General features: G+C 38.1%; 1 protein-coding gene across 1 annotated transcript in view; it reads right to left on the bottom strand.

Moving 5' to 3' along the window:
- Window positions 1-25,774, bottom strand: part of CSMD2 (CUB and Sushi multiple domains 2) — an 842,922-nt gene that overhangs the window by 116,569 nt on the left and 700,579 nt on the right. Inside the window, exons 38-40 of the mRNA XM_036743760.1 lie at window positions 18,988-19,106; window positions 18,248-18,317; window positions 2,677-2,793 (exon numbers count right to left, since the gene is read on the bottom strand). Coding sequence (XP_036599655.1) covers window positions 2,677-2,793; window positions 18,248-18,317; window positions 18,988-19,106 — 306 coding nt within the window. The remainder of the gene's footprint in view (window positions 1-2,676; window positions 2,794-18,247; window positions 18,318-18,987; window positions 19,107-25,774) is intronic.

The following is a 25,774-nucleotide window of genomic DNA, read 5'->3' as shown; positions in this document are numbered from 1 at the left end:
GCACAACAACAATAAAGTAAAGGGAAAAGCACTGGGAACAAACTAGCTCTGGTGGCAGGAGAAGAGACTGAACAGGATCACACTCCTGGAGCTTTGAGAGATACATGATAGTATAGTGGAAACAGTGCTGGATCTGGAGTCAAGAGATACTTGGATTCCAATCTAGTCTAATTGTGTGTCCACAGTAAGTCATTTAACTTCTCACCAATTTTCTCATTTCTACAATATGGGTAATAACACTTGTGTATTTGTGTCTCACAGAGCTTTGGGGAAAATCAAGTGACAGGATTCATGTAAAGTGCTCTCTCTATGTGTCGGCAATTATTATTGTTTTGGGGTTTAAGCCAGTAATGTTAGTGTTAACAGTCACAGAGGATATGAGCTTCAAAGAGGATTTCTGAGCTTGGAATATCCAAACTCCTGCCTTGAGTAGCATTTACCTTCTAAGTTAGAAACATGGGAAGTAAAAAAAGTTGAAGTATTTCCCATTTCAACTTCTGCAGGAGTTTTGGATTTTGTTTTCTTTAAAGATTATTCCCATATCAGAAACATTGAAACATAAGGTTATACTTTGCAATAAAGAGCTTATTTGATTTATAGCACATTTAACTTTATAGCATATTTAAATTGGTTCAGTATGACCCAGACCCTGAGCAGGAAGGAGGGTCAAATGACATGTGATCATGTTGGGAACTCTCTGGGGACTCTAGAAGTGAGGAGCCAAGAGATTATCCAAACAATCTGACTCATTTACACCCCATCTAGGGCATTCTAAACTTAGCTTTCTGTATTCTAACATCAGGGTGAGGAGCTAAAGGGTAGCCCACTCTCAATTATCCAACTGGTAGAGTACTATGGCAAAATTTTGAACCTAGGGGTCACCTCTCCATTTTACCCAAGCACCCAAAATAATATACCTTACTACCCAACTGGTGTGCATATACAGAGAATGTAAACTCATTTTTATATTAACCCTGGAGGGTAGTCATAATTAGGTAAATTTAATATCACACTTTTGAACATGTATATGTATAGATATAGAAATAGAATTCTGAAACCAAACAAGAGCAGATTTGGGACAATTCTTGCTATAAAGTCATTTCAACAGGATGGATAATTAAGAGTAAGCTGTAATTTAATAACTGTCTCTTTTTTCTCTTTCCTGGGCCATGATAGGGGTTGGTACCTTCTCTCGTTCACCATCTTCCCACACCTCCTGTCTTCTGAGAGTGAGGTTTGAAACAGTTACAAGGCACTCAGCCTCTGCCCGCAGTCAGTGTGATGGGAGTGACAAGTCAACTTTTTGAAGTTTAGAGTCTACAATTTCTTTTGTTTTTTACGAACAGTTCAAGGTCCCATGCATTGCTAAGAAACAATCAAGTTGGTTCCTCAAAACCACACCTTCTTATTCCTATCTCCACATCTTTGTTCAAACCATTCTCCAACCTAGAATGTTTTAGTCCTTCCCTTCTGCCCTAACCAAGGTTATATGAATTCTATACTATCTCACAGGGCCTTGCTCTCCTCTGACTTCCTAAAGCAAGTACAAGCTATGCATTTATTACATATCACCTTGTGTTTTCTGTTTCATATATATTAGGTGTGTTAACTCCCACATTAGAATGCAAGTTCCAACGAGAGCAGGGACTGTTTTGCTTTATTTAGTAAGTGTGTAATGCTTGTTGACTGATATTACTATTTCTAGGGAGATTCTTCTTCTCATGTTTCCCCCAATGTTTAGCACAACATCAGCTACCATTAAAGACCTGTCAAATAATATGGCAGCTATCAAAACGTGGATTTTGTCATTTTTCTTAATTTGATTCTTGTTCCCTCAGACCCTTAATTTTCTGCCTAGGGATTTTGGTTGGCTTTACTGAAGTTCCTAGACTAGAAGGAATTACCTAATTCACAGAGTGGTTCTAGTATGCTGCACCTGGAACCCATTACTAAACTACGAGTTCTGTAAGAGCTGGAGCCACGTCTTCTCTAAACTATTCTTCTCCTCCTCATGCAAAGACCAATGCTCTTCCATAGGCTCACAATTAGCATTTACTGAATTCAGCATGGGAGAGAAAACTCTTCACTGCACCTTATTTCTGCCCCTAACCTTTTAAAATAGCTTTAACCGTCAAAGTAAGCCATTTCTCAGTTTTGGCACAAGTTGTAAATTGTCTATTTCCTTCCATTGGCTAAAGAAATACATCTAGTTAGAAACTCTGACCCTTTCTTGGTGAATGAGACCAGTTCTACACATTGCCCGAGCACTAGATCTTTCCATATAGGATGATGCTGCATCATATACCATCACAACTTAAGGCTCATCTCAAATGGATAAATTCTATTTTAAACATGTATCTTTACATTATTTTAGATTCCAAGTCTCTTGATTTTAGGTCATTTCTCAATCATTCCTTAGACTTCTTAAAACATTTCAACTTTTTTCAAAACATATTCATAACTATGTTTTCATTTTACCCTGACAATAATTTTTCATGAGGCAGATGGAGCAAGGGCTATTCTCCTAATTAATAGATAAGCAAACATGCTTAAGAGACTTGCCCAAAGTCACAGAATGACATATGCAGAGCTGGGACTTGAAACCAGGCTTCTTGGCACCCTTTCCAGGGTTCTGAACATAAGAGGACACAGACTCCTTGGGGCCATAAGACTTACCAAAGCCCACAGGCAGTGTTATCCTCCAAGAGCAATCCATGTTGCTGGGGTAGTTTCCTGGAAATCCAGGGCTCAGGATAACCCCTTCCATCTCCTCGACAGTTCCCCCACATTGAGCTATGAAAATATAACAGGAGAAGAAGTGTTAATGGGAAGTGGGAACACGTTATCTAATCATGAGGAGTTTTAGTATAGGCAAGCACTGAATAAATCTGCGAAGGAAGAAAGTACTGATGCCAATGTAGGGAGCTAGGAGGACCACCTATGTAGCACTCTGCTATTAGAGCAGCATTCCTGTCATGTACACTTAAAATTCTACTTCCTTCAAAAAGCCTTCTCAGATTGAGCAGAAAAGAACCAGTAGAAACCTTGCCTTCTTCCTCAGTTATGAACATGGAATTTCCATTACTACTGCTTGTGAGTTCATTGCTCAAGTTTTGCAATTCACATTATCTCCCAATATGCATAAAATATATATTTAGCTGTGAACTGAATTTGATGTAAAGCCTATGTGTCACATGTACATGAAAACACATACATGTTAATAAGTCTGTATTCCCTGAAAGTCAAATCTGTGTTAAAATCATACTATTACATATGTATACATATATATACACATATACATGCAACATATGCTATATATACTAAATTATTAGTATACTATACTATTAAAATGATGCACATGGGTCAAGGTATATGAATAGGCAAGATATCCAAACTATCAATAGTCCTATGGAAAAAAATTCCAAATCACTAATAATTAGAGAAATGCAAATAAAAATAACCCTGAGGTTACACTTCACACTCAGATTATCAAAGTTTATAAGAAAAGAAAATGATGAATGTTGGTAGGACTTAAAAGAAAAAAGGCCCAGTGATACATGGTTGGTGGAGTCATGAGCTGGTCTGACCATTCTGGTGTACTATTGTCACAGAATAAACTGCTTCTGTTCTGTGTCAAGGGAACAATTTATTCCGTAACAACAGTGTAACTACAACTTTGAAAGACCTAACATTGCTTAATGTGGCAATCAACCATGATTCCAGAGGACAGATGATGACCAATGAAGAAATTTGTTTTTCTTGACACTGTGTATTTGTTACAAGGATACTATAATTTATTTTCTTTTCTAATGGGCAAGTAAAAGAGGAAGAGAAAATAATATTCTTATTAATTGAAAAAAATAAACTATATGAAATTATGTACTTAAGGTTCTTAATACAATTAAACAATTTAATGAATATTTATGGTGTATATGCCTAAATATGACTGGGATGATCATAACGGATTGCAAACTTAAGATGTCAGTATTGTAGCTGAGAAAAACGTGAAATACAGTCAAATAATGTTTTGAAATTCTTACTCTATTATATTTAAACTTTAAAAAGTCCATTATTTAATAAGCAAGTACGTGTGTTCTCTTTGCTGACACCTCCAAGTGTTAATATTTGATTTGTCTCCATAACTGCTATGACCAAAGTAATTTCAACTTTTTGGCAGTGACTTCTCTGAACCTAGCTTGGTCAATCTCAGAGTTGTATGGGTGTATGTATCTTCAGATGTAACTCCCAAGATAGCTACATGGCATGAGGTGAAAATGCTTAATTTGGAATTGGGAAGACCTGAGTTCAAACCTAGCTTCAGACATCTAATGGTATTTTACTTCTTTAAGCCTCAGTTTTCTCATCTGTAAAATGGAGATAACACTAGCATCTCCCTCATCTGGTGGTTGTGAGGATCAAATAAATGAAATAACATTTACAGTATTTTTCAAATCTTAAAGCACTATATAAATGCTGGCTATTATAGGAATACACAGATAGGTAGGTAGGTAAGTGGATAGACAGACAGATAGATAGACAGATAGACAGACAGATCAGTAGACAGAGAGACAGATAGATATGTAACAGCCGCGTCACTACCCCAGTACTCTTTTTTACATAAATATTTATATTCCTTCCAACTCACACCAATGACAGTAGGTTGGGGGGGTCCCCAAAAGGGAAGGTTGTTTCAAACTCTTTCTGAGTGGGCAGCTATACACCTACTATATAGTTCCTGAACTTCCAGATGGGAATTACAGGTGGATGTCTGTGCCTGAAAAAAAGTTGAAAGGACAACCCTGCAAATGTGATATAGGATTCTCCTGATTCAATTTCCCTATTGTGCTATTTGCCCTCTGAACAAGAAAATTTTCCCACCTGATTAATTTTGAGCCTGGCTATGGTGCCCTGTGAATAATGTGGAATAGCTATTCTAAAAGAAATGTTAACTATGACTCTTAAGTGGAATCAGAGTTAATGAAGCTCAATCTTGTTATGCTGATGTCAGGTCAGTGTATGCCCTTGAAGGGACAATCCTGATAACATTATAAGCATGTCCTTCCTTTTTTCTTCCATAGCAAATTTCTGTAACAAGGGTAGGTGGACTGGAGAGTTTGTGTGTGTGTGTGTGTGTGTGTGTGTGTAAATATATATGTGTGTGTGTATACATATATACATATATATACAGGATTCATTTCATATATGTGTGTATGTGTGTGTGTGTATATGCATATGTGTGTATGAAATGAATCCTGTTGTTGCAATATTAAATATCTCTGAGTCACTATAATGGGATGCAAGCATGAAGGATGTCACTGTTTTTAATTTTTTTAATTTTTCTACTCTGAATTCATGGTCACTAATAGTTATATATTCACATAAAATTATATTCTTAAATTATCTCATTCTTTCTAGATGATATGAGGATAATATATATCCTCAAAGAGGGGGTAGGACAATGAGACAAAAATATGATATGATAAAGATGTAAAAGTTTTACGTTATAATAGTTATAAACTTCACTCTGAGAAAAAAGGAAAAAGATCAGATTGGTTTTTTCTAAGAATACAAGCACACACACAAAATTAGCTTTAGATGTTTCTATTAAGAACAATAGCAACAGAACAAGTCAAAGTTTAATAAGGTTTGAACTAGCTTTCACCACATGAACTATTTATTGGAAAAAACAAATTTAGGAAGAGCATTTCTCCATAACCACCTTGGGAATGAGGCCTATTCCAGAATTTCCAAAGGGACATATTTCCAAGTATCAAATGGCTACATGGAATAGCTAAGATCCAAGATGAATTAAATTGATTAAATATATTTTAATCTGTAACTTGACTGTTTCCTTAAGGAATGTATAAGATTGCAACTATTGAAATAAATTTGTTCAACTTTTATGATACTAAAGGGATTTTTTTTAGATTTTGTAATATTTGTGGCCTTATGTCAACCTGGTACAAATCTAAATCCCCTGATTTACAGCCCGGATGCTTACCCAATTTTATCCCTCTGACTATGAGTTGCTACCAATCTTGTTTCTATTACTCCTTAAAGGAATTCTATTAAGCCCTTGATAAGATGAGCAGTGAAGGATATGCCTCTACTGATTCGGGTTATTTTAAACTTTAACCTAGCTATCTGCTTCTGCGATTGTGCTTCCTCTAGTATAGGAATGTTGGGCTTTAAATTCAAAGCAGGGGAAACTGGGAAAACTTTATTACATTGTTTAAACCCAGCCCTGTGTGGCTGAGAAACAAGACCTGTTACTTAGCAGTCAGATTTATTTAATGTTTATCTCAGGATCTACATTATGCTGACCAGTCAGATCCAAAGATAAATGTAAGGAGTTTTTTTTCCCCTACCATCCATCTCAAGCAACCAAATGTGCCTTATCTGGAAACAGCCTCTACACTAGCCTGTTCCTTTGTTTAAATCCTGCATAGTGTGTAACTTACAGACACTCAGTGGGGTGTGAGTCACACCTTTTTCAGCCCTCCCTTCTGCTGGATGACTTAATAAACTTACATCTAAATTATTCAATTTTGGGTTTTGTTCTCAGCTAACAAGAACTAGTAGCAGTATTGCTGCATCAAAGGGTGTATATAGTTGTATACTGCGTCCTCTGGGCATAGTTTCCAATTATTCTATAAAATGGTTGGATTCTTTTACCATTTCACCAACAGCTCCACATTCCCTCCAGTATTTGTGATTTTGCTTTTCTGTCATGTTAGCCAGTCTGATGGGTGTGAGATGGCACCTCAGTGTGGCTTTCATTTGTATTTCTCTAATTGTGAGTAATTTGGAACATTTTTTCATATGATAATTGTTATCTTTGACTACTTCTGAAAACTGCCTGTTCATATCCTTTAATAATTCATCAGTTGGGAAGTGACTCTTTATCAGTCAACTCTTAAAAAAGGAATTTCAGACAAGCAAGAACAGTGATGACCTAACATTCCACCAATATATAAATCTGGGGCACACTCTCCCACCAATGCATGCAGCATGCTTGGGAACAAGCGGGCATCATAGAAACAAGAGACAGGTGGAGGAGCAAGGCTGACCAAGACTACTTAGACCTCTGGAACTGGCGCTGTTGCAGAAACGATTTTTGCTGTCATTTCTTAGAGGCTGCTCTTCACATAATTCTCCAATAAGTGGATGTATATATACATATATATACATACACACATATATATATATAGATATATTATACACTGAACAGCAGCTCTGCTGTTAAGCCAGGCTGCTGTGTGGCTGAGCTACAGATCCTACATGTTCTGCTGCTGCCCTGCACCAGCTGGCTGCTCTTCTTCTCCAGTGGGCTGGCCCCCATGCACCAAGTTGGGCAGCTCTTCTACCTAGCCAGGCCTCCCTGCTTGCAGGGTACTGCTACATGCTTTCAGAAAGGGAAGAAACCATTATCTGGGAACGTGCAGGTCTCCACATCTGTTCCTGAAAGCCTTCCCCCACCCACACAGCAGTTGGCAGCACGTCAAGGTACAGTCTCTTGTCAATCCTTAGGCTTTCCTTTGTCTGACCTTCCTTGTTGAGCCTAGAAGACCTCTCTCTGCAGCAATCAATCGGCACATCACAAAATCCCCTCCTCTGCAAGTTTAGTTACAATCAGGACATGCATATTTGTCCAACAGACAAAGAAGAGTTCTCGAGTCCAGCATCCTTTGTGATTATTTCTAAAATTCTTCTCACAGCCATATGTCAAATGAGCAGCTGGGACCCCTTCCCGGCTCTTCAAGTCTCATAGAGATCTGTGCCCCTTTCACTCAGCTAGATGGACAAAGTCTGAAGGCAGGTGCCCCCAGACACACATGCAGCTAGATTCACCCTGATGCTCATGAGTGAGTCCAAAGCAGGAATGAAGCAGCCCCAGGGGAGGCATCCAATCTGCCCCACAGCAGAGGCAGAGAAGCTCCTGAAAGACTGAGAGACTCACATGGACAGATATCTGAAGTTGGGGTTCTGGAGCACTGTAGGGTTATCTGGAGCACTCTAGGGCTGTCAGGGCAAGAACAAGCACAGCCAAGACCCAGGACAGGGGAAGACCGATGGAACTGGTGGTTGCCATGAAAATACCCAGCCACAGTGAAACAAATGAGATGCAGTGCCAGCCTCTTCCAGTTTGTCCATTTCTTCCAAGTGCTTCTGAGTTTTGAACCTGAAAGTTCTTGCTTAATCCTTTCCCCGGTGAGGTTAAAGGGCAGGATGATGAGAGTAAAGTCTATGGATTATTTACAGCTACCCTTCCTTTCAATATATCACATTCCCATAAAAAGCCAATCATCTAAGTCCTATAAATGAAGTAAATTGGCTGCTGGAGGCTTCTCGAAAGTGGCATGAGAACTCAGAGCTAAGGTTCCTATTTGATAAAATGTTCTGAGTCATATCTATAGATCCATAGAGAAAATGTGGCTAATCAGGTTGCTCACTCTTGAAAAAGAGAGAAAAATGGTTTCTTTGTGTGGAGCTGGGAATACCTTCTTTTGAGTAGAGTGGAAGCCCACTCACATGCACAGAATATCCCTTAGAAAAGCCAGTGGGCCAGTGGTATGAGGGTAGTGTCAACTGGTGGCCAAAATATATGCTAGAATCTCTATCTGTTTAATTAACTAGTTATGTCATGCCAGAGAGAGGACAGCATTGTAGCCTCTCTCTCTAAGGTATCTGGTGGTGCAGTGAATAGAGTGCAGGGCATGTAGGCTGGAAGACATATATTTAAATCTAGCTTCTAACACTACTTGTGTGATACTAGGCAAGTCACCTCATCTCTATTGCCTCAGTTTCCCCCAGTGTAAAATGGGAATAACAACAGCACCTATGTTATAGGGTTGTTGTGAGGATCAAATCAGATAACATTTGTAAAGTACTAGGTGTATTAGTAATTCAGGTGGCCTTTTTTTTTTTTTTTACTGTTTTCTCTTTTGGAGCACTTAGGTAATCAAGTGCCCTTGATGAGTCTGGCCTTTGTTTCTTTTGTTAAATTGGGAGTCTTTGATGACCTGCTTATGTCAGGGGAAAGTCTAGCTCACATGGGTTTTGAGTTGCATGGTTGTGATGCCCTTTAACCCTGAAGAGGGTATATAAATTCAGAAGTTAACGGTTTGCTGGGGGCTCTCCCTCACTGGAAAAATTTCGTGTGATTTGACCAGATGAGACTCTGGGTAGCCACTGGAGCCCCTCCGGCTTTGAAAACCCAGATGTTGGTGCCTCGCTCTCTGGAAACTATGTAATTCTTTAGTCAGACGGCCAGATACAGGTCTGTTGATAACTGTGTGTGTTTGCTCTGTTTATACTGTGTATGTTTGTAATTTCTGTTTGTATTTGCTCTGAAGTTCAGGGTGCTGGCTTTTCCTCCTGAACTAAGTGAATGATATATATGTATATTTAAGTAAAGTGAGATTGTTAATCCCTTAAAGTTGCTTTCCTTAGAAAATCAGATCAAAGAACCTCTGCTAGCAGCCCTCCTGTGTGCTGGTGTTATTGGTCTTATGCCCTGACAACAGCTGTTAGCAATGTTGTTGTTACACTAGCACAGTGCCAAGCACATAATAGACTCTCTATAAATGCTCATTCTCTTATCTTATTAACTTGAGTTAAGATTTTAGATTTAGCCTTCATTTCAGTATAAATGGACATTTAATTCCAATGTTTTACCTTCCTTTTGGCCCAATTCTTGTTCAAAGACTACCAAAAGAAGCAGATTCTGTCCTGTTTCAGACCCCCTCAAGGCCAGCCACAGACTAACAAATTAAAAAGTCCCTGTCCCCTCTCCCCTGAAACAAAACAATCCCCAAGATCAGTGACTGCCAGGTTGTGAACCTAGCATGACTGTGCATTTTCTGTATACAATAAGTATTTGTGGGAAATGACTCATATTCAGAAGTTACTTGCCCCACAGAGACTCCAATTTCTTTCTCAATGTGCCTATTGATTCTTTCCCCTACTTTTGTTCAGAACTATGGATGAAATAAAGCATTTTACTGATTTTTATTTGAAATTGTAAACAGTTTTCTCACCACAACTGTTACTTGGTTAAAGTAATATCCTATTTCTCTTAAAGTTGCATAAATTAGGGGAATAAACTAAATTTCAAGAGATATAGCTTCAACATCACAACCAAATGCACACTGATTCCACACCATACCCCCCAAATCAGATACGTATGAACAGAATACATATGTATATAGATCAAAACTGTGTTTAATTTTATCTAGCTATCTATCTAAATGTTCTACCTTCTAATATGAGCCACATGGGGATTCTGTATCTGTTGTTCACTGACCTAACTAAATATGGAGAGCATCATTACTAGAAAGGATTGATCATTAATTACGTAATGAATAGCTTTGACTACATATACTCATGCTGACCTTGCAATGAGAAAGTGGGGTTTGGGAAGGCATTTATAATTTATTTTGGTGAAGTGAATGAAAAGTGAGTGAAAAAAGTCAATGAAATCTTGAATCATTTGAAGTATCTATACCTTTATCTAAAATAATTATATATGTAATCTTAGAATCAGAGAATCCTCTCCGTAGCATCTTTGACAGGTATTCATCCAACTAGCTTTGGAATAAATAATTCAAGTGAAAACTACTTTTCAAGGCAGCCCATCCTTCAACTAGAGAAACATAATAATCAAAATGTTCTCCCTTACAGTGAGCCAAAATCTTCCTCTCTTTGGTCCTCAATCTTTTCTTTTCAAAGCTAATTCCAATTTTAATTTCTTGCTTTCTCAATGTAGGGAATTGGGGTTAACGGGAAGGATGGGAGAAAAGGGAGATAGGAGGAAGCGAGTGAGGTTCTAAAAGTAAAATAAAATTGAATTTTAAAAATTAATTCCAATTTGCTTCAACAATTCCTCATATGGCATGGATGAATAAATACTAAGCCTAGAAACATTATACATTGTACTTAAATTTACTCTCTCGTTCCCAAGGTGAATCATAAAAAGTTTTCTTTAAAAACTCTCCCTGGTATGTCTAACAGCAACTAATAATCAGTTAAATATACTAAATATTATGAAAATCATGTCCAAAGAGAAACAGTTTATAAATGTGCAGATTGCAGTTGGCAATATGGATCAGTCTGCAAGCACAGTCAGGATAATATTAAATGAATGATAACAGTTCAGGAGCTCACTAGGTATTTGACTCATTTTTGCTCATTCATTTAAAGGGAAATAGTAGAGTAGGGAGAAAAGAGAGGCAGGTCCCTAAGTTCTTATACACAAATAAACTTCAAAGAATCACAGAATTTTAGAGCTGGAAGGATCTTGTTCAACCTGTATCCAAAAGTAATTCCCACAATGGCATATTTGACAAATGACTACCCATCCTCTCCCTGAAATCTTGCAGTGAGGAAGAAATTACCACCTTCTAAGGTAGCCTATTATACTTCTGAACATTTCTCTCCAATTGTTTTGTTTTTCTTGACATAAAACCTAAATCTGTCTCTTTCCAACTTTCCTACTTTGGTCCTATTTTTGCCAACTGGGGCTAAACAGAACAAACCTAAACTTCATCAAGACAGTTCTATTTGAAGTGTAAACAGAGTCTAATATAGGTGAATTCTTGCCCTGAGGGTTAAGCCTATGTCCTTTCACCCCACTACTGAAGTTTAGGGTGACCCAGTTCGTGAAGGAGAAAAATGACCAGAGTGGTCTAGGTAGAGATGGATTCCTCTGTCCATACTGCTAGAGGAAACTGAGTCTCATAATCAAGCCCTGTTCTCAGCAGGAGAAGCTGATGGCTTTTTAATTAATTGTTTACCAATCAAGGATTGATTTTCACCTGTCAGGGGTACCCCCTTTCCCAAAAGTATATTAAGGCTTCCAATCTCTTCATGTCTTGGTTTTTGGTTATCAAGAGAAACCAGTGACCATCAATTAATTGATTATTAGCTAGACTAATTAACAAATTATTAATTACTCAGAAATTTTGTTTCTCAGGTTTTTCATAAGTCACACCATCTTATTCAGCACCCCCTTACCGAGATTCAGACTTTGACAGACTTTTTACAATTCAGAAAGGGTATAGTTACAATGTTTGGGATCTGTGGGAAAATTCTGACTTAATGAATCATGGGAGAATAAGAGAAGTATGTTAGGTCTGATTCTATCACTCCCTAGGTGATGCAGTACAGTGTTGGACCTGGAGTGTGAAAGACTGAATTCAAAGCTGACCTCAGATACTTACTAGCTGTGTGACCCTGAGAAAATCATTTAATCACCATCTGCCTCAGTTTCTTTGTCTGTAAATTGAAGATGATAATTTACCTACCTGCCAGGGATTTTGGGAGGATAAAATGAGATACTATTTGTAAAGCACTTAGCAAATCTTAAAGTATGATATAAATACTAGCTATTACTATTATTAAGAAATTTTTGTTTGAGTCTATACAGACCTCCCTAAATAATTTCTATCCAGTAGTCCTAATTCTACCTTTTAAGGCCAAAAAGCTAGCAGAAGTCTAACCCCTCAGACACACTACCATCCTTTAAAGATTTAAAGGCCATGATGATATCTTATTTTCTCCCTATTAAACACTTTTAATACCTTCAATAATTCCTAATGTGAAATGATCTAGCCACATTAAGGATAAGAAGTAGATCAAAGAAAGACTAGAACTACTTCTTGGACTGTTGGTGGAGGTGTGAACTAATCGAACCATTATGAAGAGCAATTTGGAACTATGCCCAAAGGGTCACAAAATTGTGCATACCTTTGATCCAGCAATACTACTGCTAGGCCTACATCCCTAAGAGATTAAAAAAGGGGGGGCAGGGAAAAGGACCTAGTCATACAAAATATTTATAGCCACTCTCTTTGTGCTGGCTAAGAATTAGAAATCAAGGGGACGCCCATCAATTTGGGGATGGCTGAACAAGTTGTGGTACATGACTGTGATGCATTTTCATTGTACTCTAAGAAATGATGAACAGGATGCTCTCAGAAAAACCTGGAAAGACTTTTATAAACTGATGCAAAGTGAAGTGAGCAGAACCAGGAGAACATTGTACACAGTAACAGCAACACTGTATGATGAAAAACAGTGAATGACTTAGCTATTTTTAGAAATACAATGATCCAAGAAAATCCCAAAAGACTTATGATAAAAAATGCTATCTGCCTCCAGAGAAAAAAATTGATATCGTCTGAATACAGACTAAAGGATACTACTTTTCTTTCTTTCTTTCTGTTCAAGTCTTCTTATACAAAATGACTAGTATGAAAATGTTTTACATGACTACACATGTACAATCGATATCAGATTGCTTACTGTCTTAGGGAAGGAAGGCTAGAGTTTGGAACTCAAAACTTTAAAAAAAGTTAAAAATTGTTTTAACATGTAATTAGGGAAAAATGATTTTTTTTTTAAAAAAAGAACTACTGCTTGGGGTAGATGAGATAAGAGTGACATGACAAAATTATTCAGCCTTTAATTTGCTTTTGTTCATGAGAAATGACTTGGATAAAGACATAGAAAGAATAGTTATTAAATATGCAAGTGGCAGAAAATTGAACAGGAGAGTTAATATCATGGCTAATAGGAACAGGATCCCACAATCTATAAACAACTAGAACAACTAACCAGAATTAATGATACAAATTTTAATAGAGACATCTGTGTTAGCACAGAATGGGAGAAGCTTGGGTTAACAAAGGATCATGTTAAAAATGTACTGAGGTAAAAACTACTTCTTTGGCAAGTAATACTGCTTAAAGCTTTACTAGACAAACTGGTCAGTTCAGGAAACAGTCTCTGTAAAACTAAGGCAGCTAAATGGTGTATTGTTTAGAACACTGGAATTAAAGTTGGAAAAAAACTTGAATTCAAATCTTGCATGAGACACTAGATGTAGGACTCTGAGGAATTTACATAACTCCGCCTCAGACTTATTTTCCTCACTTACAAAACAGGGATAATAATACACCTATCTCGCAGGGATTAAATGAGATGATAATCATAAAGCATTTAGCACAGGGCTTGACACATAGTAGGCACTCCATAAATGCTAGCTTCCTCAGAAGGAAGTTGAGGAAATCAAATGAGATAACACATAGAAAGTACTTTGCAAATCTTACATAAACGCTAACTATTATGATGAATGCATCCTTAACAAAGAGTACAAAAGCATAATAATGGGGACAGTCAGCATTGGGATGCCTGTTGGGGTTGAGAATTTCTTGAGTATCAAAACTGGAACATTTTTAAGCTGCTAAAGGAAGAGGAATAGGCCATTGTAAGGCCAATTATTTATAAGTCACCTAGGTTAAGCTAGCTTCTCCAGTTGAGTAACACCTTCTTGGATACAGCAAAGATGATCTTATGCTTAACTAATGGAAGACAGTTTTCAAAATGGAAATTTTTAATTGGCTCCTACAAAGCCCAAGCCCAAAAGGGTTTGCAGTGAAGCTTGCAAAAAAAAAATAAAGTTATATAGCTTTAGAAGAAACATGTGGAAAACAAGGGAGGTAATGCCTTCACCATTTGTGCTGGTCAGTCTAAAACTAGATTTTATATCATTAAAGGCATGATTGTGGAGTACTTGGGGTGGTAAAACTAAGAATCAAAATGAATTCATCATCCAAATTTTCATATTAACCTTATTTTTCACACTAATACATCATTATATTATATACAAGGGATTGTGCTAAGCACTGCTCAAATACTATTTCTTTGATCCTCACAACAATCCTGGGGTGTAGGTACTGTTATTATCCACATTTTACAGATAAGGAAACTGAGGCAAACAGAGCTTAAGCGAATTTTCCAGGATCGCACAACTATTTAGTGTATGAAGCCACATTTGAACTCAGGTCTTCCTGATTCCAGGCCTAGCACTCTATCCACTATAACACCTAGCTGCCTGGATTTCCATGAAGTATGTGACAAAATTTTTGAGTTTACTTGTGGTTAAGATGTAACATGTAGGTAGATTCAGTTAGATGGACTCAGAACTGCCTGAATGACTAGGCAAGGTGTTGGCTCTTTCTTATATGGACATTTTCTTTTTTCAAAGAGGCAGATGAAGGATATTCATGTGGGAAAAAGAGTTTGAGATAATTCTACGTCTCTGAGAGAAAACAGCCCCACAGAGAAATAAAATGAGAAGACTTGATTGAAAGCAGGTCAGAAGTAAGAGCAATGATTGATAGTTTCAGTTCATTGTTGCCCAACAGAAGATTTGAATATAACTGTTTGCAGGATTTTGGAATTTAATGCTGGGAAACTTGGCATCAAAGAATTGTTTTGGAACAGTGTGACTATTTATGATAACCATTATATATAATAAGAATGTAGATTTAAGGCTTCTCCATCTGCATTAGAGTTAAGGAGGCCCTGATACAAAGCCTTTGAAGCCAGAGAATAGAAGCCGAAAGCATATGTCAAATGAAAAAAGAAGACAGTAGCATACAGAAGGGAAAAGGCACAGAATCCAGAATAAATATAACAGAGACTGAAGAAGAGCAGCTGAACTGAGAGCTGAGAAAAGAACTTAGAGCCTGCACTGCCCCTTTGACTAGCTGAGAGAGGATGACAGACTTTGCAGCTATAAGTTAATTAGGATTGGGGGATGAAGGGAACTCTGATGCTGGGATCTGATTGGAGGAAAGATGAATCACTGAAGTGGGTAAAGAGTGGGCTGGGCTTGTCATCCTTTCTCTTTAGCACCATCTACACTTTGAGAGAGGAGAAACTCCTAACAGACATGACTGCATTGTCTTCCACTGCCCTCCTTGCCTGAAAAGGGAAAAACTCACAGCCCAAAGAGCAGACTTAAATAATTCTTCAGATTAGAGGCTTAAAGGTAACTACTTGTTACTGAATGAATGCTACCCTGCTATTTTACTAAAAGTGCTGAACACTGTTTCCATAGCCCAAGTGTAGTAAAGTGATTTTATCTAGCAAGATAGTGGAGAGGCCCAGAAGAGGAACAGTCACAATCACTTGCTGACATGTAGTGCAGACTATTTCCTAAAGAGAACAAGGACATTAAGACCTGCAAGCCAGAGTTGTGAGTTGCCCATGAGATTCTCTACTCATGCTTTGCTGCTAGGTTTCTGCAAATTTATGCCCAATCCCTGCAATCTACACAAGGTGTATTGGTGGGCGAATATGATTCAGGTTTATGAGAGAACTGTTGTATTTTTATTATTGCTGCTTTTGTTTTCCTTTAAGCAAATGTTATATTACGATTATCTTTCATTTTCTTCTTGTAATTAATGTTTCATATCTGAGTCAATGATGTTATCATTATGACTGATTTATGTAAATGGAGAGCACACCATTAGGAATTCATGAGTTATAGTTGTGAGTGGTAGGAGAGGGCATCCCTCTCACAGGAGGGTTATTCTTCATACTCTTAAGAGCTGAGTGGTAAATATGTGGTTGCTCATAACCACTCCTACCCCCAGAAAAACTCTCCAGGCCTGCCAGTATGAGTTCAGATTTCTGTGAGCCAATCCAGAGAGAGAATGGGAGGTTGGTTAATACTGGTACCACACATCTAGTATAACTTGAGCTAAAGAGCATTCATTAATGGTTTGATGCCAGCTTCAGAGATGCTTTTAACACAACATTCCAATGATTTCTCCTTGGCCTTGTGTAGTTCAACATTTTCAAAAATGACTTTAGTGAAATTATAAGTAGCCTGCATGTCAAGCTTGCAGAAGAGCCAAACATGAATAAGATAGCTAACACATCAGATGACTGAATCAAGAGATGGAACATAAGACGTAAGATGAAATATAACAAGGATAAAGGTAAATTTCAACATTGGGCTTCAAATAATCAATTTCACAAGTGCAGGCTGGACTCCTCCAAGAAGGTCATTAGACAATAGCTACTGTAAAAAATAGTCCTGAAGGAGTTAGTGAACTTGAAGTTTAAGATGAATTAAACATGGAATGGAAGCCAAAAAGCTATTATAAGTCTAGGTTAAAAAGAGAGGCATGATGTCCAGAATGAAGGTGGTGCTGGTTTCATTGTGTTCTGCCCTAGTCAAATCACATTAGAAATACTGTGGTCAGTTCTTTGCGCTACAAGTAAGGAAAAACACTGACAACCTGGAGTGCCTCCAAAGAGTGACCCACGTTTTGGGAGTGGCGTAGGACTAGGGACAATACAATATAAGGTTATAGTAAAGGAACTGGGGATCAGTAAAAACAAAAGAAGGGCAACACAATGGCTGATTGTGAAAGGCTAACATGGGAGAGAGTCTAGATTTGATTGGCTCTGCTCTCACTGGGCAGAATAAGCAGCTACAGGGGAACACTAGAGAGACACATCTCTACTTAATATGAGGAAAAACTTCCTAACAAAGAGAGCTTTCTAAAAAGGCTCAGCATCTCCTTTGGGCAGTGTCTCCCACTTTGGAAGTTTTCAGGCAGAGGCTGGATGAAACCCATGTTGGGAGATAAGTTGCCATTATCTTCACAGTGGTCTTTTTGCTTGTGTTCATCATGGGCACAGTGTGATGATCAAGAATCCCATGAAATGAGGTTTCCTGTTGCCTTTGGGCATATAATGAAACCAACTCTGCCAATTCCTGTATTTATTGCTGCAAGAAATTGTGAGCTGTGTTTCCATGTAGCCGCTACTTCTTGGTATTATATCTAATACTTCTAGTATTATGTTAACTTGTTAGACAAAGATTTAGAGACCAAGAGTTAATGTTTATAAAACATAAAAACTGTATGATTTTTAGTATTTTCTTTTCCATTTTCTACATTCTATCACTAACACTGTGGAAGTAGAAGGAGACCATACAAGATGCAAGGCTATCACCTATTTCTGTCTACATTCATGGGTCATCATGGTCAACACCTTTTAATATTTGGTGACTAATCATCTGGTGATAAGTCTTTCCATATTTAATTACGCACCTATATTTAAAGACTTTCTAGCTTATTAGAGCCTGCTACACTGGTGCTCTACTAGCTTAAGGGGAGAACTCAGGATAACCTGTATATTAGAATGAGGCAATGGAGTAGGACTTTGGAGAATACCTTCTTTAACATGGTGATTCTGGATGGATGTTACCAAGAGGATTGTATTAAGTGAGGGCTAAAGGTCAGAGTCAAAAACTATTAGTTTAGAACAAAACAGAAAGAGCAAAGTAGTCTCAGAATTGACACTGAAGCCAACCAATATTTCATTTGATTCAATTTCCCAGTGAATGACCCATCACAAAATTTAAATATCCAAACTGTCTTACCTATACAGAGTGGAGGTGGGTAATTCCATCGCCGCACAGTTCCTGGCATGCAGGAAATATGAGAGTGGCCCTAGAAGAAGAGAAACATAGATAGACTGAAGAGTTGGTTACTTAATAACTTCAGAATGAGTCCTGGAAGGAATTTTGAATAACACCTAATCTATCCCTTTCATTTTACAAAAGAAACAGGTCCATTGTCTAAGATCATACAGGGAGTAAATAGTAAAGCTGAGTTTCTTTTAGGATCTCAGTATTTATAAGTACCACAATCCTATAATCCAGGGTTGCAAAAGAGAATAGATGGATCTTATTTTAGGGGGGAAGAGAGGGAGAGAGGGGAAGATAAAGAAGAGGAGAAATTCAAATTAACAAGAAATAAATGGGGGAGATAGTGATTAGGTGAAAATAACCATTACAAAAGGGCACTTCCTTTTTCTGAAGGATTCACTGACATGTACTTTTAATTAGTAAGTTCCCCCAGGGTATTTAAATGAAGATCTTGTTTACAAACAGGATTTTCAGAGCCTGGAAAAGGCAATAATGAACACAAAGGAATAAAACTGTTATAGCAGAATTTTAATCACTAGGGACAGGTAACATGGAGATAATTTTGGGCAGGTTTACTCAAATTATACTCAATAAACCTATTCTACTTTGGTGGAAGGCTGATCCTGTACACATTTCTCATGTAAAGTGTAGTAGTAAGAGGTCTCTGTTCTGGCCATGTAACATAGCAATACCTGGAGTGCATATCCGGGCTCACACTGAAAAGATACCACATCATTCACTAGGTATCGCTCTCCAATCTTCATCCCGTTACTAGGCACAGTGGGTTCTGGACAGCTAGACAAGCCCACAGCTAAACAGAAAAAAAAAAGAACACAGAAGGGCCGAGGCCCCAGGGAGAACATTAGGAATAATCATATTGGCTCAGAGTGGGTACCTAAATGAAGGAGAATGAACCAAGCTGAGGTAGTAGTAAGGCTCTGATCCAAAGGAAAGTGTGACTGTTGAGAGAGTGCGGAGGTAACGAAATGTCTTATATCCATGCCCTCTACTCTCTCCAGACCAAAGTCAAGGTTGGCAATTTTTCAAGTAATATTCAGTAATCCCCAAATGGATCAGTGGAGGAGACATGGTAGGAACTCTACCACCTGAACTAAAAGATTCCGTTCTCCTTTCCCAAGAAATTTCCATCACTCTTCACTCAAAGTCTTGCCTTTCTTTCTCTTCCATCAATTTCCTCCATTCCCCTACCCCCTTAATTCTCTTTTATTCATCAATTCTCCCAGGACATTACTCTCATGTCAAAGGGATTGGGAAAGAAAGGGGGTAAAGGGATGATATAAAGGAAAAAGGCTGAAAGGAGAGAAACTACAGAGAACTGGCTTCACCAGTGGATCAGGAAGAAGTAGGCTCCCTTCTACCATGTAAGAAGCCTAGAATCGTCCTGCTGTCTTTTAACGATAAAAAAATTGAAACTGTACAAAATTTTACTATTTCCTCAAATATTCTTATTTTACTTGCACAATAATCCTATAAAATGAGCAAACCAATGATTATTATCTCTATCTTACAAATAAGGAAATTAAGGCTTAGGAGGTTAAGTGAATTGTCAAGCTCACAAAAGGAATAAGTGGTAGAACCAAGTGAACTCAGGTCATCTGACTGCTGGGCTAGAGACTATCTACCATAACATACCATACCACATCACCTGACTTGTTACATCTGTGCATCACATTGTTTCATTTCTCCTGAATCCTTGCCATGAGGGAAAACCTTTTGTCATAAAACCCACTGACTCCTACCTCACATACCTTATCAACTTCCCCCTTAAATCTTCACTGGATATTTAAGAAGTTAAGCCCTTATTACCTCACACCAGGATCATGCTATGCCAGCTTCCTAAGTGGTCTCCCTACCTTTAATTTTCTCCTCACCTTGAATACCATAGTAATATTCATGATGCATCATTTTAATATGACCTGCTAAAAGAAATGTTAGTGACTTCATACTGTATCAAATCTAAAACTGACATCCTAGAATTCAAAGACACCTACAATCTGTCAACATTCAACCTTCTGGCCCACATCTACCCTACACCAATCCATATTCTCTGTTCCAGTGAGGCTGGATTCCTTATTAACACTTGAGAACTAGTCCCCCTAAAATGCAGCTCTTTGAACTAAATACAAAACTTCCAATGTAGTCAGACCAAGGTGAAGTGGAGTGCAGTTGTTCCTTCCTTCATTCACTACACTCTGCCTCTCGATTCAGCCTAGAAGAGGATTATTTTTTCCAGTCATTATATCACACCCAGTGTTGACTCACATTGGGCTTGCAGTCTGCCAGACTCTATATCTCTTTCATAGAAACTGTTCGCTAACCATGAGTTCACAACCTTTGATTTGTGAGATGGAATTTTTTACCACAAGTGTCAAACTTTTGCTTAATTTTAGCAAAGTCTGATTTGATTTAGTTCATCTTTCTGGTCCAGAGGTGTCAAACATGTGACCCTCTAGGTTCAAGACCAGATTAAAATGTAATTAAGAAATATGTAACAAAATAAGTAAGTCAATAAGCAACCTACTGTCACCCTTTTCTATTTGAGTTTCACACCACTGTTCTAGCCTACAGAAATTTTTTGAACCCTGTCAATGTTTTAGCTATCCTTTCCATCACTGTATCATCTGCACATTTGAAAAGTATTATTTTTTTCCTTAATGCAAGTCATCAACGAAAGTGTTGTACACTTGAGACCAAGAACAAATCTCTTGGTCATGCTTTTCTCCAAGCTGTCACTAAGTAATTAAAGTATACTCTTTAATCATTCTATCAGTTTCTAACTGTGCTTTAATTTTACCCCATCTTTTCATCTTGTCCACAGGTATAACATGAAAAATGCTGTCTAAAACTTAAGATGAAACCTATACATACTATCTACGACATTTCTCTAAGCTACAAATCTATTTACTGTCAAAAAAGGAAAGGAGATTGTTCTAGAATGACTTATTTTTGATGAAGCCAGGCTGGCTAGGGCTCCCTCACCTTTAAAGAAATCTTCATTTGACCCTGACATTCTCTCATCTTATATATCTTCTCCCTTTCACAGCCAAACCCTTATATTCTTTGCCACAATTTCCTCACTTTCCAAAGACTTCTCAATCATAGTAATCTAACTTTTGACTCTTCCTTTTCCCCCTCTACTTAACTGAAACTGTCATTGTCATGAATGATCACTTTTTTAAATTACTTATTTTAAAAAGCATTTTTTTCCTCTCTCCCTATCCCCTAGTGAAAATGAAAAAAAAACTCGTAAAAATGTGCATAAGCAAGCAAAACAAATTTCCACATTGGCCATGTCCAAAAATATACATCTCATTCTTGATAACCAATGCTCTCCATTCTACTAACCCCAGTCATTTTCTCAGTGGTCAACCTTGTGAACCTCTCTGCAGCTTCTCACACTGTTGACCAATCCCTTCTCTAGAACATTCTCCTCTCATAGCTTCCATGACAATGATTTTTTGTTGTTGTTGTTGTTCTCTTCCTACCTCTATGACCTTTTTTTTAAATCTCCTTTCCTGAAACATCATGATCCTCTTACCCAATATGTGTGGGTAGCTCCCAAGGCACTGTCCTTAGCCTTCTCCCTATACTTTTTCCTCTTGCTAGCTCATTAGCTCCAAGAGGTTTAATTGTCATCTCAAACATCTCAAGACCTCAAGAGTGTACTTGTATTACCTCTTCAGACATTCTGACCACTATGTGGGTGCTTGCCTTGTATGAATTCTTCGAGGCTACATGGCCAGCCAGCTCATCAGAGTTGCGCTCTCTTCAGTAAAATTTGAATGCTTAGCAGTTTAGTTAGAAAAATGATCTCTGTCTGGTACCATATTTTACCAGGTGATCTTCAGAATCTTCCTAAGACAATTCAAATGGAAGCAATTCAGTTTCTTGGCATGGTGCTGGTAGACTGTCCAGATTTCATAGACATATAACAACGAGGTCAGCACAATAGCTCTATAGACCTTAAGTTTGGTAGTCAGTCTAATACTTCTCTCTTACAATTTCCTTCAGAGTTTCCCAAATGCTGAGCTAGCCATGGCAATGGGTGTGTCAGTTTCATCATCTATGTGTACATCTCTGGAAGGTATGCTCCTTAATTGGTTGAACCTTCACCTGGAAGATCTACCTGAGAGCCAGTGTGGCTTCAGAAAGGGCCAAGGAAAAGCTGATATTGTACGTGCTGCCCAAAAACTCCAGGAGAAAAGTCAGGAGTGGAACAAAGGTTTGTACACAACATTTGTAAATTTGACCAAGGTCTTTCATACTGTCAGTAGTGAGGGTTTGTAGAAAATCATGGCAAAATTTGGTTGCCGGAGAAGTTCATCAGCATTGTATGTCAATTTCATGACAGCATACCTGCCCGGGTTCTAGATAATGGATGATACTCTCATGCTTTCCCAGTTACCAATGGAGTGAAACAAGGCTGTGTCCTAGCTCCCATGCTTTTTAGCATGATATTTTCAGCCATGTTGCCAAATACCTTCAAAGAGGATGAACACGGCATCAAGGTCAGCTACCACAATAATAGTAAATTTTTCACCTTGAAAAGGCTACAAGCCAAAACCAAAGTGGAGGAAGTATCGGTGCATGATTTTCTGTTTGCAGATGATTATGTATTCAGTGCAGCCTCTGAATCTGAGATGCAACAAAATATGGATCAATTCTCTACTGCTTGTCCTGATTTTGGCCTAATAATTAACACCAAGAAAACACAGGTGCTCCAACAACCACCACCACACTATCCATACATGGAACCATCGGTTAAAGCAAATGGAGAAGTTTTGAATGCTGTGGATAAGTTCACTTACCTTGGTAGTGTTCTTTCCAGGGATCTACACATTGATAATGAGGTTGACACACTCATTGCCAGAGCTAGCTCAGTGTTTGAGAGTTTCTGAAGGAAAGTATGGGAGAGAAGAAGTATTAAGTTGACTACCAAACTGAAGGTCTACAGAGCTGTGGTGATGACCTCATTGTTGTAAGCCTATGAAACCTGGACAGTCTACCAACACCATGCCAGGAAACTGAATCACTTCCATTTGAATTGTCTTAGGAAGATTCTCAAGATCACCTGGCAGGATAAGGTGCCAGACACTGAGGTACTGTCTTGAACTAAACTGCCAAGTTTTCAAACTCTGCTTCACAGAGCACAACTCCAGTGGGCTGGCCACACTGTTTGAATGCAAAATGTATGCTTGCCAAAAAGACTTATTTTATAGAGAACTCACACAGGGCAAGAGTTTACATGGTGGTTAGAAGGATACTCTCAAGGTCTCTCTTCAGAACTTTGGAATTGATTGTGTGACAGGGGAGACACTGGCACTGGGTCACTCAGCATGGTGTGCCAACATCAGAGAAGGTGCTGTGCTCTATGAGCAAAGGAGAATGTAAGTAGCTCAAAAGAAACGTGAGATGTGCAAATTTAGAGAATCCATCCCAAATGTTCACATGGACTATTTGTGCCCTACCTGTGGTAGAACACTGCAAGCTCATATTGGTCTGATCAGCGACATTCAGGCACATTGAAACTTGACTCTAGCATAGTGATGTCATTTTGGTCCTCTTCAAGAACAAAGGACAACAACTAACCAACTGTCATCTCCAACTATATCCAAAACTAATTGTCTCCTGAACTCCAATCCTTTACTACCCATTGTCTACTAGATAACTCTATCTGAATTTCTGCAGGCATCTCAGAAACAACATATTCACAATGGAAACGTATTTCTTCCAAAACCCATCACTCCTCCAAATTCCCCCATTTCTGTTGATTATACCACTATCCATTCAGTCACCATGGCTCCCAAGTCTAGAATCATCCTTGGCTATTCCCTTTCCCTCAAACCCTCTTATAATCAACCACTTACCAAGTCTAAGTCATCTTACCTGCCTTTCTATAGGTAGTCTCCCATGTTTGGAATGTATTCCCTCTTCACCTCTGCACAGAATCCTGAGTTTTTCCTCAAAGCACAGTTCAGAGGACATTTCTTATACAAGACCGTTCCTGACCCCAGATATTAGCACTTTTTCTCTTGTTTGACATGACTTTGAATTCATTCGCATATACTTTGATTAATTTACTTTCTTATTTGCTATAATTTCCTTTGTTCCCATTTTTTTGCCTTTGCATCCTCAGTACCTAGCATAGTGCCTTGCACTAAATTTTTGATGAAATGAATTGAAGCACATTGCTTCCATTCTGAAGTGCTCACAAGCCATTCGTTTAACAATATGTCCAAGAATTTTGCCAGGAATTGACAGTAAGTTCACTGGCCTAGAGTTTGTAGACTACTCCATGTTATATTTGCCTTTCTGTAGTCCTGCGGCTCATCTACACCTTTCTAGAATCTTTTGCATCTGTTAAATGGTTTCAGTAACCTGAATTATCCTCCCTCCAGGCCTGGCTACCAAATCCTATTATTCTACATTTCCTAAAAGGTAGTGTAATGGATCCAGATATTTCTAAAAAAAAATAAAATCGCACCTACCTCATCATCGTACTTGCCTTTAAGCCATAAATAACTAAAAATTCCCTCCACCCTTGGCATCCTTTATGATCTTGATGATGAGAAGATGAAATATCACAGATAGCCTTTCCAACTTTACCTTTTCTCAAAAAAAATTAAAATTGCGTTAAACTGGTTCACAGAAGGCATCAATTCATTTTACCTAAAACCACAAAGCTGACAGGTGATTCCAGGCTACAGTGATGGCACAACTATCCCTCCATCTTTTGTAGCTTATTTTCTAGCCTCCAATCCTCTTTCCAGCTTTGCAGCCCAGGGTCTCTTCCCATCTCTGATTGTGGAAAGAACACATTTATCCCTGACATTTTCCTCTGAAGAGAAGTTTTGAATAACAAAATTATATGCCTGAAAGCCAAGCCTTTGGTTGGATTTTTGCCCAAAATCTGAACATCTGAAGTAAGCCCTGGAGCCCCTCAGACATCAGAGATTAACAGTGTAATAAATAACCCCTACTGAAAATTGAGACATTCAGTCCCAGCTGCCATCTCAAGCTTTCCCCTAGAAGCAGATGACAACTCTCCATGCCCACTGTATGACAGTCAATGCTGTGAGTTCTATAACAATTTATTTTTATTAGATATACCTTGTAACCAGTATAGAAACTCTAAAAGGAAAGGAGAGAATAAGTTAGAGAGAAAACAGGTACAAAGAAAGAATAATTCTAACTCTTCTTTCCCTGAACAACCTGATTTTAACTCAAATTATGGCACTAAGGGAAGATTAATTTTTGCAATATTTAGTTTATCCTTTTTAGAGATCGATTCTTACATTTTCTTTTGCCCCTTACAACTTACTTATCATTTTATGTGAGTATAAGTAGTTATCATAACTTACCTTAGTTTTAATACATCTCAATAACCCCTTGTCTCTACAATTACAGGGAACTTTCATGTTTCCCTTTAGTGGATTATCCACTGTGATATCCACCACG

This window comes from Trichosurus vulpecula, chromosome 2, assembly GCF_011100635.1.
Source record: "Trichosurus vulpecula isolate mTriVul1 chromosome 2, mTriVul1.pri, whole genome shotgun sequence".
Lineage (NCBI taxonomy): Eukaryota > Metazoa > Chordata > Mammalia > Diprotodontia > Phalangeridae > Trichosurus > Trichosurus vulpecula.
The sequence above is the reverse complement of the archived record's forward strand: the minus strand, read 5'-3'. Positions and strand labels throughout refer to the sequence as shown.